Source organism: Thamnophis elegans, chromosome 11 (genome assembly GCF_009769535.1).
Source record: "Thamnophis elegans isolate rThaEle1 chromosome 11, rThaEle1.pri, whole genome shotgun sequence".
NCBI classification, from domain to species: Eukaryota; Metazoa; Chordata; class Lepidosauria; order Squamata; family Colubridae; genus Thamnophis; species Thamnophis elegans.
The window spans coordinates 39,042,985-39,057,109 of NC_045551.1; the positions used below are offsets into that span (position 1 = coordinate 39,042,985).

The 14,125-nt window shown below is 37.7% G+C and overlaps 1 protein-coding gene across 2 annotated transcripts in view; it reads left to right on the forward strand.

Moving 5' to 3' along the window:
• Positions 1–14,125, forward strand: part of GRTP1 (growth hormone regulated TBC protein 1) — a 36,037-nt gene that overhangs the window by 12,083 nt on the left and 9,829 nt on the right. For both annotated transcript variants that reach the window (XM_032226088.1, XM_032226089.1), the window contains exons 4-5: positions 4,426–4,550; positions 7,538–7,634. In XM_032226088.1, coding sequence (XP_032081979.1) covers positions 4,426–4,550; positions 7,538–7,634 — 222 coding nt within the window. The remainder of the gene's footprint in view (positions 1–4,425; positions 4,551–7,537; positions 7,635–14,125) is intronic.

Consider the following 14,125-nt stretch of genomic DNA (forward strand, 5'->3'; position numbering starts at 1 on the left):
CTAAATAATGACTGAACAGGTCTGCATTAGATTTTTCCAACTGTCTCACAGTTGTGCTGGGATTTTAGTTCTAAAAATGTCCACAGTAGGATAGTGTAAAATTCCAACACATATAGACAACACTATGTTTGAGAAGACTGTTTTAAACAAGTGAAGCTGCTTTTCTGCAGCTGCCTTTATATCACTGCATAGTGAATCTTTCTCTACCTTGTGCCCAGGGCTATTTTGAGCTGCAGCCTCTGACCCAGTTCAGCTGGTGGAAGTTTTTAGCTCTGAAGGTCATCAGGTTGTGGAACTATGTGCTGCTATCTTTTACTTTATTTTTGTTGCTGCTGCTTTAGCTTGAAAGTTAAATTACTATTTAAAAAAAAAACAATTAGTGTCTTTGGAATTATCCTGATAGATTAATTTGGAGGAATTCATAGGAAAGGAAAAAAGCAACTAGAATTATAAGGTCATATCTTTCTCTGAACATGATAAATGTTAATTGATTAAGTTTAGGCAAATTGATACAATGGTAATAATGTAAAAAGATTTTCTGTTTTACAAAGCAAGTATCCTCAAGAAACAATTAAGAGTACTATCCGAGGCCTTTGTGTCTGGCATTTTACAGTGTGATTGGAGTAAATATTTGCTGAAGCGGCTGAAGCTAACAAAGCTGAGAAAATGTTAAAAATATACAAGGACAAGAACTGCAGGCAAAAACTGAGTTATCAGGAATTCATGGTCTAGAATGTAAATAGCCACATGCAGCCTATGGGATAAAGATCAGGTTCCTGGAAATGTGCCAACCGGCTCACAAGCAACAAAAAGAACTACAGGTAGTCCTCGAGTTACAATAGTTCATTTAGTGACCGTTCAAAGTTACAACGGCACTGAAAAAAGTGACTTATAACAATTTTTCACTCTTACGACGGTTGCAGCATCCCCATGGTCATGTGATCAAGATTGGGATGCTGGGCAACTGACTCCTATTTATGACGGTAGCAGTGTCCAGGGTCAGGTGATCCGTTTTTGTAACTTTCTCCCAAGCAAAGTCAATGGGGAAGCCAGATTCACTTAACAGCCATGTTACTAATTTAACAAGTGGAGTGGTTTACTTAACATCTGTGGCAAGAAAGGTTGTAAAATGGGGCAAAATTAACTTAACGAATGTTTTGCTTAGCAACAGAAATTTTCGGCTCAATTGTGGTACTCAACTACTTGTATTTTACTTTGGTTTCGGTTTATGTACTTGTAGGGCCCCAGGTAGTCCTTCACTTTGACTTATGATCATAATTGAGTCAGGAATTACAATAAATAAATTGTGCAAGTCATTAAGAGGTCATCATGTGACTGATCTGATTTTACGACTTCTTTTCAATGGTCATTAAGCGAACCTGTAGCTGTTAAGCAAGCCTTGTCCCAAATGGTTGGTTTTTTTGCCAGAAATGGGAAGTAAATGCTGATTTCTGGCAAAAAATATCGTAAATTGCAGTCTTGTGACTTGGCAAATGGCCATAGGTGTGGGTTAGTTAAAGTGGTGGGTTCCAGTAGGCACTACTGCTGGTTCACTTGTGTGTGTGCTTTGCTCGTTGTGTGCACAAGCAGAATACAGTCAAAATTGTTCCGTGCATGCGCAGAAGCGAAAAACAAGATGGCAGTTCCTACGGTGCTGCCCGGAGAACCAGTTCGGGGACGTGGCAGGCTTGGGTCGCTGCTGGTTCCAGCGACTCAGTCCACCAAACCACTACCGGTTCAGCCTTAGAATCCAGGTTGTAAGTTGCTTGATTGGATTAGTGATAGCTTTAAATGGTTACTAAGTGATTAGTCGTAAGTTGAGGCCTACCTGTACCTAACTTTTATAGCAATAAAATAAGGTTTTATTTGCAATCTTATCCAACAAAATAACTCCTTACACAACAGTATAGACTTGTTCATGCTGGGCTGCTCTAGAGAAAAAATTAGTGTAGAACCTTATCCATACAGCCGTTTATAGGTAACCCTTGACTTATAACTACATTTGAGCCCAAAATTTCTTTGCTAAGCAAGGTAGTTAAGTGAGTCATGCCCCATTTTACAATCTTTTTGTCACCGTTATTAAGTGAATTACTATGTTTGTGAAGTGAATCATGTAGACCTTAAACGAATTTGGCTTCTTCCATTGATTTTGCTCATCAGATGCTCCCTAAGAAGGTTGCAAATGACAGTCTCAGGACCCCAGGATGAGGCAGCCATCATACATATATGCCAGTTACCAAGTGCCCACATTTTGACTACATGATTGTGGAGATGCTGTAACAGCCGTAAGTGTGAGAACTGGTCATAAGTCACTTTTTTCCAGTGCCATTGTAGCTTTGAACAGTTGCTAAATGAAAAGTCAAGGATTGCCTCTATAGTGCTTTGTGACTGTTCTAAATAAAATCCTAAAAGCAGTGTCATTTAGTGATATAACTAACATTGCATAAATATGCAGTAACATACAAGTGTTTTAAGCATCTCTACAAGCACCACTGCTTCCTATATCAACTACTCTAACCTGCAGGGTTTTCTGGATTGTTTCAGTGCCTGCTAATTTAAATTTGCATGTCTTTATTAAAGGGGGAATTAGAATACTAAATAGGACTCAGATTTGGTCACACTCAAAGTAAATCTATTTTACCTGAAGACTGGGCATGCCCAGAAATGCGGAAAGGAGGAGGAAGAGCATGATGGAAAATTCTTGATGCTTGAGCCAAAATGCATTACTTAATTGTATTTTAGTTGTCCCTTCAGCTAAAATTTAGATGTCTCTTTAGCTATACCCTTCAGATATAGCAACTGTATATATTCATACAAGTTAGTCTTTGCTCACAGTTCTTGGAAGTGATATATTTCCTAAAGCTAGAGTGATTGCAAACAAGTAAATTTTACTGAATTTATTGGAAATTATTTTTAAATGACTTTGACACAGAAACATAACAAAGGCAGGTTTCTCAGTCCTTTAATTTCATGTATTCTTTTAAAGCTGGTTTTGGTATTTAAGGTGCAGCAGTAAATGTAATTGAACCGCAATCTTTAAAAAATAGAGGGAAATGTACATTTATATAAAATAATTCTATGGTTCTCTTTACTTATTTGAAGTTAAATTCCATTCAAGAATTATTCTTTAGGGTGCTTCTAGATGTGCAGACTGGTGAGAATTGATGGATTTTGCAGGCTAAAAGAAAAACAATTAGAATTTTTCTAAAATGTTTGATGTAGGTTTTTACTTTTGAGCAAAATATTATCTGTCTTATCATTTGTTTAATCATAAATTCATGCATAATTTGATATGTTCAATTTGATTCAATTCCCAAAACTGAATAGAATAGAATAGAATTCTTTATTGGCCAAGTATGACACACAAGGTATTTGTCTTTGGTGCATATGCTGTCAATGTACATAAAAAGACAAGATACATTTGTCAAGAATCATAAGGTACAACACTTAATGATAGTCATAGAGTACAAATAAGCAATCAGGAAACAATATCAATATAAATTGTAAGGATACAAGCAACAAAGTTACAGTCCTGCAGTCATAAGTGGGAGGAGATGGATGATAGGAACAACGAGAAGACTAATGCAGTCTTAGTGAATGGTTTGACAGTGTTGAGGGAATGACTTGTTTAGCAGAGTGATGATGTTTGGGAAAAAACTGTTCTTGTGTCTAGTTGTCTTGGTGTGCAGTGCTCTATAGCATCATTTTGAGGGTAGGAGTTGAAACAATTTATGTCCAGGATGCAAGGGGTCTGTAAATATTTTCACGGTCCTCTTTTTGACTTGTGCAATGTACAGATCCTCAATGGAAGGTAGGTTGGCAGTAATTGTTTTTTCTGCAGTTCTGATTATCCTCTGAAGTCTGTGTCTGTCTTGTTGGGTTGAAGAAACAAACCAGACAGTTATAGAGGTGCAGATGACAGTCTCAATAATTCCTCTGTAGAACTGTATCAGCAGCTCCTTGGGCAATTTTAGCTTCCTGAGTTGAAAGAACTCAGGAAGAACATTCTTTGTTGTGCTTTTTTATGATGTTTTTGATGTCAGGTGTCCATTTTACGTCTTGAGATATGATAGAACCTAGAAATTTGAAGGTCTCTATTGTTGATATTGTGTTCTCTAGTATTGTAAGAGGTGGTTGTTTGGTAGGGTTTCTCCTAAAGTCTACTACCATTTCTATGGTTTTGAGTGTGTTCAGTTCCAGATTGTTCTGGTCGCACCACAAGGCTACTTGTTCAACCTCCCTTCTGTATGTGGTTTCATCATTGTCTTGAATGAGACCAATCACTCTTGTATCATCTGCAAACTTCAGTAGTTTAACAGATGGATCGTTTGAGATGCAGTCATTGGTATATAGAGAGAAGAGAAGTGAAGAGAGCATACAACTTTGTTCCATGGATTAATTTTTAACATGTTTCCTTTTTCATAGATATCAATAGGACATTTCCAGATAATATAAAGTTCCGCAAATCTGCTGTTCCCTGTTTACAGAAAACACTCTACAATGTATTAGTAGCATATGGGCACCATAATCCATCTGTGGGATATTGCCAGGTATGTAATACTAAAAATATGTTATTTTGAGAAAGAAAATAATAGCAAACATGTCATTAAATTTACCCCTGTGGTGTCCTGAATGCTACTTACATTTCAATAGGAAAAGGAACATGTGTTGGATATTTGCCACCTTGATTTATTCGTGAAAACAATAAATACAGAATATAAATGAAAGAATGGTGTTTTGGGTTCTCAGCTTTTGAACAGCATCTTAGATTAAGAAGCATCATTTTGGTGTAGCAAGTAAATCCCTATTTCTTCTCTAAAAATTCAGATTCCACAAACAGGACTCTTCCATTGGGGTTAATCAATCAAAAGGAATATAAGAGCTTATAAATATTATTCAGGCGGAGCATGGGAGTCCTGTGCTGTACCATTTGATGATTGTAAGTTGGTTGAATAGGACTAGTCACATGACTAATATGACTTTATATACATAAGTTCCTTGGACCAGTCCAGTAGAGTTGCTTTCTTTTTGATACAGTAGAACAGAACCTGGCTAAAAATAGTTTTAGAGCAGACTTTACCAATTGTCGTCCCTTTAGCAAAGTCATGTAAGTTGGGGCTATGATAACCAGAATTCCTAGCCAGCATCGTCAGTTGGAATATCACTTCATCTGACAGAAAGCAGTAAAGCAAAAGATAGATCTAAGTTCTCCACATGCCCAGGTGAGCCATTCCTCTCTCCTTGGTGAAGCTTAATGGAATAATCTTTTCCAAATGCCCTACTATTAACATACATTTTCCCTGAAGAGGGATATGAGAGGCAATCTGTGTTCTCTTCTGCAGAGACTTGACAAAACCAATTGAGGTAGAGAACCAACATTCTGGGCATGAAACATTTTTTCTGTTTAGGATGCAGTAGGAAGTTAATTCTCTGCAGCAAGTAACTTAGTTAGCCTGTATGTTCTCCCATTAAGAAAGTGCTGACAGATATTTTAAATGCAGGGGTGGGCTTCAAAAAATTTAGCAAGAGGTTCTCTGGTGGGCATGGCCTAGTCAGCCTCCTGCATCACGGGGTGGTGGTGGTTGTTTCTCTCCCCGGGCTCCAGAGGCTTTTCTCAAACCTCTGGTAGGGTGCAAACAGCATCTCCAGGCTCTGGAGGCCCTCTGGAGGCCGGAAATGAGCCCGTTTCCGGCAGGCTCATTTTTCACCCCACCCAATCCTCCACATACACCCTGCACTTACCTGCATCCAAAACAGGCTGCATGGAGATTCAGGGGCGGGGAGAGGTGGATGGGGCCAGCCAGGAGTGGGATTTGGGGGTTCTCTGAACGGCACAGAATCTTAGCTAGAGATTCTCCTGAACCCCAGCGAATCTCCAGCAGCCCACCCATGTTTAAATGGTATTTGCATGAATGAATGACAGTTCTTGATTGCTTTGCACTTTCCTCAAAGAAAAGGTAGAAAATATGAAAAAAAGAGTGTTCATAAGAGGAAAGGATTTGTCTTGAAGCCATACTGTTCAGGTGAGCTGGTCTGGTACTCCAAATTAAGCTTGTTAACAGAAAGCTACTATCCCTGCCCTAAAACAACCACCACAAATTTACCATCATATAATTTCAGTAGATGGTGACTTTAGCTTTGGAACATGCTGTTACTATATTCTTCAAAATAGATCCACTATTTTCCAAAATATTTGGCAAATCAATGCATCAGTCAGAATAATTCTGACAATTATATGTTTTAGAGAATTTGAAGCTTTTTCAACTGCATAAAATATGTTGAACTTTGTAGGCAGCCAATTGTTCCAAGTACATAGACCTTTCAGAAGCAATAGAACGTATGTGATTCTGTGTAATTTAAGATTATGTTTAAGGAATTTTTAATTAGTTCCCAGTACAGAAATGTTAATGTGACAGACAGCTAACCTATTTCAGGGAATCTTGCACTGAGCATTCCTTTAAAAGAATTGGACAAGCTTGCTTTGCTGTTTGCTGCCACAGTACTAATAGAGGTTTGTGCTGGCGTGCATGGTTAATAAATGCACTTGCTCTTCAAAAACCCTCTGAGGGGGTAAACCTTTGTAGTTCCTCCAACCAAATGCCAAATAGTCACCATGGTTGCTATTGTCAAGCAAACTAGCAGCACAACTGGAGGGCAAAATATCCCAACCACATGGAAAACTTTTTATACTGACTGTTGGCTTTTCATAGATTAGAAAGAGAAGATGGGGGGGATGGGAGGCACTGTTTGAAGAAAGCCAGTCATGTCAACAGATGATTATTAAGAAACTTGGAAACTTAGGAGCTGATTCTGTTTGAATGACATGAAATGTTCTATAAAATAATATTGACACTTTGATTATTTTTTGTCTTGTTTGAATCTAAGCTGGCATTTTAATTAGAAAATTAAATTTTGAAAAATATAATCTTTCTGTTTTAGAATTGACTGGAAAGATCAAGAACAATTAGTGAAATAAAAGCTAGGAGGATTAAAAAGACAACGAGAAACCTGAGATGCATTAAATATTAAATCTAAATGAATGCAAGCAATGCTTCTCTTCCTGAATATTTTAAAACGTACAGCTCACACATTTAACACTTTAAAAAGTTGCAGCATTACTCAACTTTGTTGCAAAGTAATTTTTGATTTGCAAAAATGCATAAGTATATAGAAACTCTCTATTGGCATAGTCACCAGTCTATAAGCTTGTAATAGGACAAAGACAAATTTTATACTGACAGAAGAGCCATTTTTAAAATTGTCCCAGATCCCAAATAGATGAGTTATGTCAGATTAACCACCTCATAACTATTTTCCATCAAAGCCTTGCAACCTCCACCCACCTCCCTCAAGTGCTTCTGTTGGATATGTGAGCAGAAGAAAGTAGAAATAATTCCTGTACTGCTTAACTAATGAAAGATTTTTAAGTGTGACATTAAACATGGAAATGAAAAATGTTTTGCTTTTTTCACTTTATTTCATTCTATTGACTCCCTGTTTTGACATGAAATAAATAGGAAATCCATATTTATTTCAGGGCATGAATTTCATAGCTGGATACTTGATTCTTATTACAAGGAATGAGGAGGAATCGTTTTGGTTATTAGATGCACTCATTGGCCGAATATTACCTGGTATGTCTGGATCTCACCTCACAATTCATTTCCTATGTCTCCTGTTTCCTTTAAGTGTGTTTAATAGATAGAACTAACTTCATGTTCATATAGGCACATTTTGGATTCCAGAAGTCTAAATGTATATGACCGTGATGGCAAACCTATGGTACGTGTGCCACAGGTGGCCCGCAGAGCCCTCTTTGCAGACACGCAAGCCATTGCCCATGTTGTGTGCCTCCCACTGGCCAGCTGTTTTCAGGTGCCTGCCATGCATACGTGGGGCAGGGCGCATGCGGGAGGTGCGCACACATGCATGGGGGGCAGGGTACATGCACAGGAGATGTGTGTGTGAGAGTGGGGGTGGGGTGCATGGGGGTTGTTGCAGGCACAATGCATCATGGGTGCGCACGCACATGCTTTTGGCATGGCGCCGAAAAGGTTAGCCATCACTGGTATATGATGTACCATCAGTAATGTATTGAGAATTCATTCATTTTACACAAATAACACATTCATGTCAGAAACTACCAATTACTGCATGTGCTCCTTAAGTTTATGTTTACCTATATACCGTACAAAATAAATATGACGTCGTTTGCATTTTGTGATCTTTTTTTTTTTTTAAGGAGACTGTTTCCAGTGTAACTTTGCTCTGTGTAGGGAAATGGGGTCGACGCTATGCAGAAAGGTTTATGTGATTATGTGGCTTATCTGCAGTCCATTCTCGGCTGATATTTTAGCATTTCTATGAGAAATGATTTGAAAAAAATTGAGCTAAACCAGAGCTGCTCTTCTAAATGTTTGTAGGCATTTGTATAATTGTTAAAATAGATCAGCTGGAGCTCTTAGTGGATCTGGTAGCTTTAAAATAACTTTTCATATATCTGACTGCTAGATAATGCATTAGGTGATCTAAATATATTGATGACAGTAGCTTGACTACTAAAAACAGTGATTGAAACCAGTGATTGGAAGCCGGTGGTTTGTTAAAATAGCCAATTTTGATAGATTATGTTGGACTATTTGGAAAATAGTTTATTCAAAGAACATAAAAGCATTTGCCTGAGGAAGATAATTGGCTTGACTTGAAGTCTTTTAATTTGGAATAGTCCTTATTGTTCTACATCAGAGCTGAGCATTTTACTCCCAGAATTCCCCTGCTAACCTGTCCACTGCTGGGATTTATGAAGTTGATATCCATATACATTAAGGTTTCCCAAGATTGGGGAAAACTGTTGTACATTACAGCTTTTTGAAACACAGCATAAGAAAGTTCGACCCTTTCATAGGGGTCACCTAAGACCATTGGAAAACACACATTTTCGATGGTCTTAGGAACCGAGACACCAATTTTATGGTTCGGGGTCACCACAACATGAGGAACTGTATTAAAGGGTCAGGGCATTGGGAAGTTGAGAACCACTGTTCTAAAGGGTGTTAGCATAGTCTCCGTTATCTGCTTGTATTTGGTAAACTGAGGCTGCTTTTCTTATTACTAATTCATTCCCATTGTACTGTCAAAGTAAGGAGGAACATAAAGTAGTATTTGGATAAGTTATCTGATGTCTTTCAGATGGAAGACAAAAATGATTTATTTAGTAAAAAATATCACATTCAACAGGATGAGGAATGATACACTGCCAGAATGTTATACTTCATCCTTAGAATCTAATCTACTCATAGAGTTCATGAGGTAGGTGTTTGCATGAATAAGCTTGGAGCGAATGTGAAAAATTACATGGAGTCTATTTTTTATTATACTATAAATCTGTTACAGTTGAAGTAAACATGAAATGGAATATAGATATTGCATAACCTATTACACTAGACTGGTTATGTTACATTAAGAAAAACATTCAGCATTGGTTAACTATTAACTGTGTATCCAGAATAATTCAATTATTCCTATTTAATTCATTAGCTGTTTTTAGAAGCTACCACTCAAAGTTTAATCAGCACTAGAACCACCTTTGTATCTCTATCAGATGGCAAAAATGTATATTTGAAATTAAATCTGTTTGATACATTTTTAAAATAAACCAGATTAAATCCTTGTGAACTATTACATAAAAATTACAGATTATTAGAATTGAGATCCATTAATCCAATTTTGACATTGAAAGAATTAAATCTTTGTAGGATAGAAATCCTTTCAAATCTATATTCCAACACATGTGGTAATAGGATATTTAATCTAGCCTTAATAAAAGCAAATTGTTATTTATTATGGTTATTTGGAACTGACACCAACATTCCATAAAATTGATAATTTAATTTTGTGTATTTAGCTCCTGCATGGGGATGTACCATAATCTCTGCTTAGTCCATGTTTGTAACTATAAGCTCCTTGAGAAAGGACTGAAGAAAAAAATGCATATATATGTATATGTGTGTGTAGGTGGGTTGGGGGGAAGAGTGTACAGAATTAACTTTCAAGCATGGGGATGTGTAGACTAAAATCATAAACTGAGGAATAACTACTTTTGATTGATTATGTGCCATCAAGTTGATGTTGAATCTTAGCAACTACAAAGATACTTTCTCTAGGATGATCAGGCCCTAACCTCGCCTGTCATGTTTTCTAAATGTGTGCCAATCATTTCTGTAATGAAGACCATTCACCTTGCTGTAGGTTATCCTTTCTACCCCTCTTTCCTTCTGTCTTCTTAGCATTATAGCCTTCAGAAAAAAATTAGATCTTTGCATAATGTGTCTAAAATTTTATAATTTCAACCCAAGTATTTGTGCCTTGAGTTAGTACTATATTTGTTCACCTAACCATTAATATGTTTTATTGATTATCCATGATATTCTTTTACATCAATATTCAGAAACATTAACACTTTTTATGCCCTGCTTCTTTAATATTAACTTTCATAGAGAGTCATAAAGAAAACCAATTCCTCCACAGTTCTGATCTTCATAGATGCAGACACATCCCAGCCAGAGGTGGTATTCAGCCATTTTGTGAACCAGTGGCAGCAATTTCCCAGAGGTCGGAGAACCGGTAGTGATGTCTGGCTGGCCATGCCCCCAAACCGGTCCCTCTGTTGTCACTCATCCCACCTGCCTGGTCGCCACTCGCTCGCCCTGTCCGCCCGTCCCACCTGCCCAGTTGCCGCTCGGTTACCCCACCCACCCAGCACTCGCTCGCCCTGCCCGTCCGATGCTCACTTGCTCGCTCAACCCTTCCCCACCCATCTGAGCCCTACATATACCATCAACAAGCAGCCCAGCCCCCAGCTACGTGCCTTGCCAGTCACCTCCTCGCCTCACCTGCTCAGCTCATCAAACGTAAGCATGCTGCCCACTCATCCTGTGTCAGGGGCCTGGCCACAGGGACATGTCATTCCCTGAGGCCACAGAGCCTCTGTGCGCCTCGGCCAAGTCAGGGAATGCGACATTCCCCAGCTCTGGCCTTGCCCTGCAGCCGCTGCACTCTTGCCACCCGCCTGGGCCAGGTCAGGAATACGACATTCCCCGGCTCTGGCCTTGCCCTGGAGCCCCTCTCCCACCATCACTTCTTTGGTTGCTTACCAGTGGTGGCTGGTCCAGCTTCTGGAAGGCAAGCTGATTGGAGTTTGTGGCGGCCCCCAGCCATCTGCCGCAGCTGGAAGTGGCTGGCTGGCAAAGAATCCTCCCAGAAACAGATTTCTGAACCAAAGCTGACTTTTCAGACAAATGAAAACAATGAGAAAGAAAGTCATAAACTAAATGGACAAATAAAAAAATAAGTATGCAGGTCCAGATAAAATCCAGAAATTCTTCAGGAACCTAATAATGAAATTGCAGTTCTTTTTTAAAATATATAAAACTTTTATTTAACATTAGCCTCCATTCTCAGGGCTTATAAATAGCCGTTGTGACCCAATTCGTATGTCTTTGAGGATCAGTAAAGAAAATAATCCCATTAGCATAACATCTGTTTCAAGGAAAATAACTGAAAGGAATATTAAAGAGGAAATAAGCGAATATGCAGAAGAATAAGATTTGCTTAAAAGCCTGGCTTCTGCAAGGAGTCTTCTCACTAAGTTTTCAAACATTTAGAAGGGTATAAACATTAAGGGAGTTGAGATTTGTCCAGTTAATATTACTCACGTGGGTTTAAAAAAGCTGTTATCAAAATTCTTCAAAGACTTTTGACCTGAGCTGCCATGGAATAAGTATTTATCCAGATTGCATCTGTTAAAAATGGCAAATTGTTGGATTAAAGATCGGTTCTCGTACTGGGCAAAAGCACATAAAAGCACATAAGTGGCAATTTTCAATTTTTAGCTGATCTGGAGATCATGTTGGACTGTGAGGTGTCCATGTGTGCTAATAAAACCAATCTATTCAAGGTGGTAAAATAAAAATAAAAAAATTGTGCAGAGCTCTAAAAAGATATATCCAAACTTAAATGGCCTTCTAAATGGCAAATGCAGCCAGTATAAATAAAGCAATACTATGTTGGTAGACACCCAAAGAATCCATTTTTTAACCCATTAATGGAATATGAGCTGGTAATAAATGCTAATGAAGGGGACTGGGAATCACAGTTAACCGTCTGATGAAAATATCAACCTTGAAACTCTTGTTTTTTATGGGATAGGCAGATGTTGTTTGGTGGTCTTAAAAGAATTGTTGCAGGATGTAAACTGTTCAATTGCTTTTGCAATTGGCTGATGACAATTTTGTCAATCCCAATGATGTTCAAGTGTTGTCGTTACTATCTTTATCATTATCCTAAATATGTAGTAGATTTGCAAAATATGGTGAGATCATACTTAAGAGTATTGTACATAGTTCTGGTCTTTGCATCATAAGAAGAATACAATTTGGCAGAGTTGGAAAAGATTGGGACAAAAGTAAACAAAAATTATTGGACATCTGAAAAATCCTTACCATAAGTAGAAGGAAAGACTACTACTGCTGATTGTGCTGACTATTGTAGGGCTACACAGCCAATGCTGAATACTGTAGCCAACACTTAGAGGTGTTCTGAAATAACACAGTGATATTTAATATCTATAGAACCTTGTGTAATTAGAAATTAGGGATGCTATAAAAATACTAATACACTAAGGACACTGTGAAGTGAAAACAATGGGAGCCTCTATTGTCTTAACATCAAGGGAACAGTATTAGTCTTCAAAGTGGCATGTAATTTATGCAACTGTTGCTTTGTGTCTCATTAAATATCTCAGATTATTCCATATTTTTTATTTAAAAAATAACGTATTTTTTCTTTGTACTGAAGTTGAAAAGTATTATTTCTGCTTTGCTTTTCTTAGTTTACACCTCTATTTTACAAAACAATGAAAACTCTGCACACACTTCTGTTTCTGCAGAGTAGATGTTCCAAAGGAGATGTATTGTAACTTTGTTAGGCTGTAGACTCTGCATACATACTGTATTTCCACTGCTGCATGTAATATATACAAATGTGTACATACAACTTCCTCCCCTCCCCCCCCGCAACTCCAGAACTGGATTTAAAATTGTAGTACAACACAGTTGCTTGTGACAGTCCTCCTTCCATTTACCAGATTGAAACAAAGCAGTGGGTTATTTTGCTTTACTAAAAAAAAAAAATCCTGATTTTTTTTTTTAAATAAGGAAATGAAGGACTGAAGATTTGGAAATAAGGAATGAAGAGGATACATCCTATGTAATCTTGTTTTGTACCATGGAGAGATTGATAAGAATGGCCAAAAATAGAGGAAGGCTGCAATTCATTGACTTTCTTTATAGACTGAATTCTTTATTTGTGGATGAACCAAATGTAGCAATTTAAGACACATCTTTCAAAATCAGTTTTGCCACAATTCTTCAGATTGTGAAATGCTGTAGGATTTATTTGTATAAATACAAGGACTGGAACATCGTTAGTGTTTTAAATATATGTGTGTTTTGCATGCACGTAGGTTATTCAACTAAGATGTTCCAAGGCCTTCCTGCATGTCAGAATTTTCAGCTGTTTCAAGACTTAAATTTATTCCTGCAAAAGATATAGAAAATAATAAGCTAGTGTGGGTACATTAAGTTTTGATCAATAATAAGCAATAATGTTAATAAAAAGAAATTGAAAATACAGGCTGCTTCGGGAGATTATAAAAGCCTTACTACCGGTAGTTGCAAAAACTTTCCTACCGATAGTTCTTTTCATTGTCTATCTTTACTTATTTTATAATAAGTAGAAAACTGAATTTCATACTGTATTGTGATAATGTAATTAAGTTCTTGTTTGTGCTTCGTTTGTACTAATATTTTTTCCAGGTCATGTAGAACTGCAGGAAAAATAGTGCTGCATATACCATTTTAAGACAGTCTACACCAGTGTTTCTCAACCTTGGCAACTTGAAGATGTCCGGACTTCAACTCCCAGAATTCCCCAGCCAGCGAATGCGAATGCTGGCTGGGGAATTCTGGGAGTTAAAGTCCGGACATCTTCAAGTTGCTAAGGTTGAGAAACACTGGTCTACACATTCATATTGAGCTGATCCATTAGTGTGGGTACTTTGCTACTT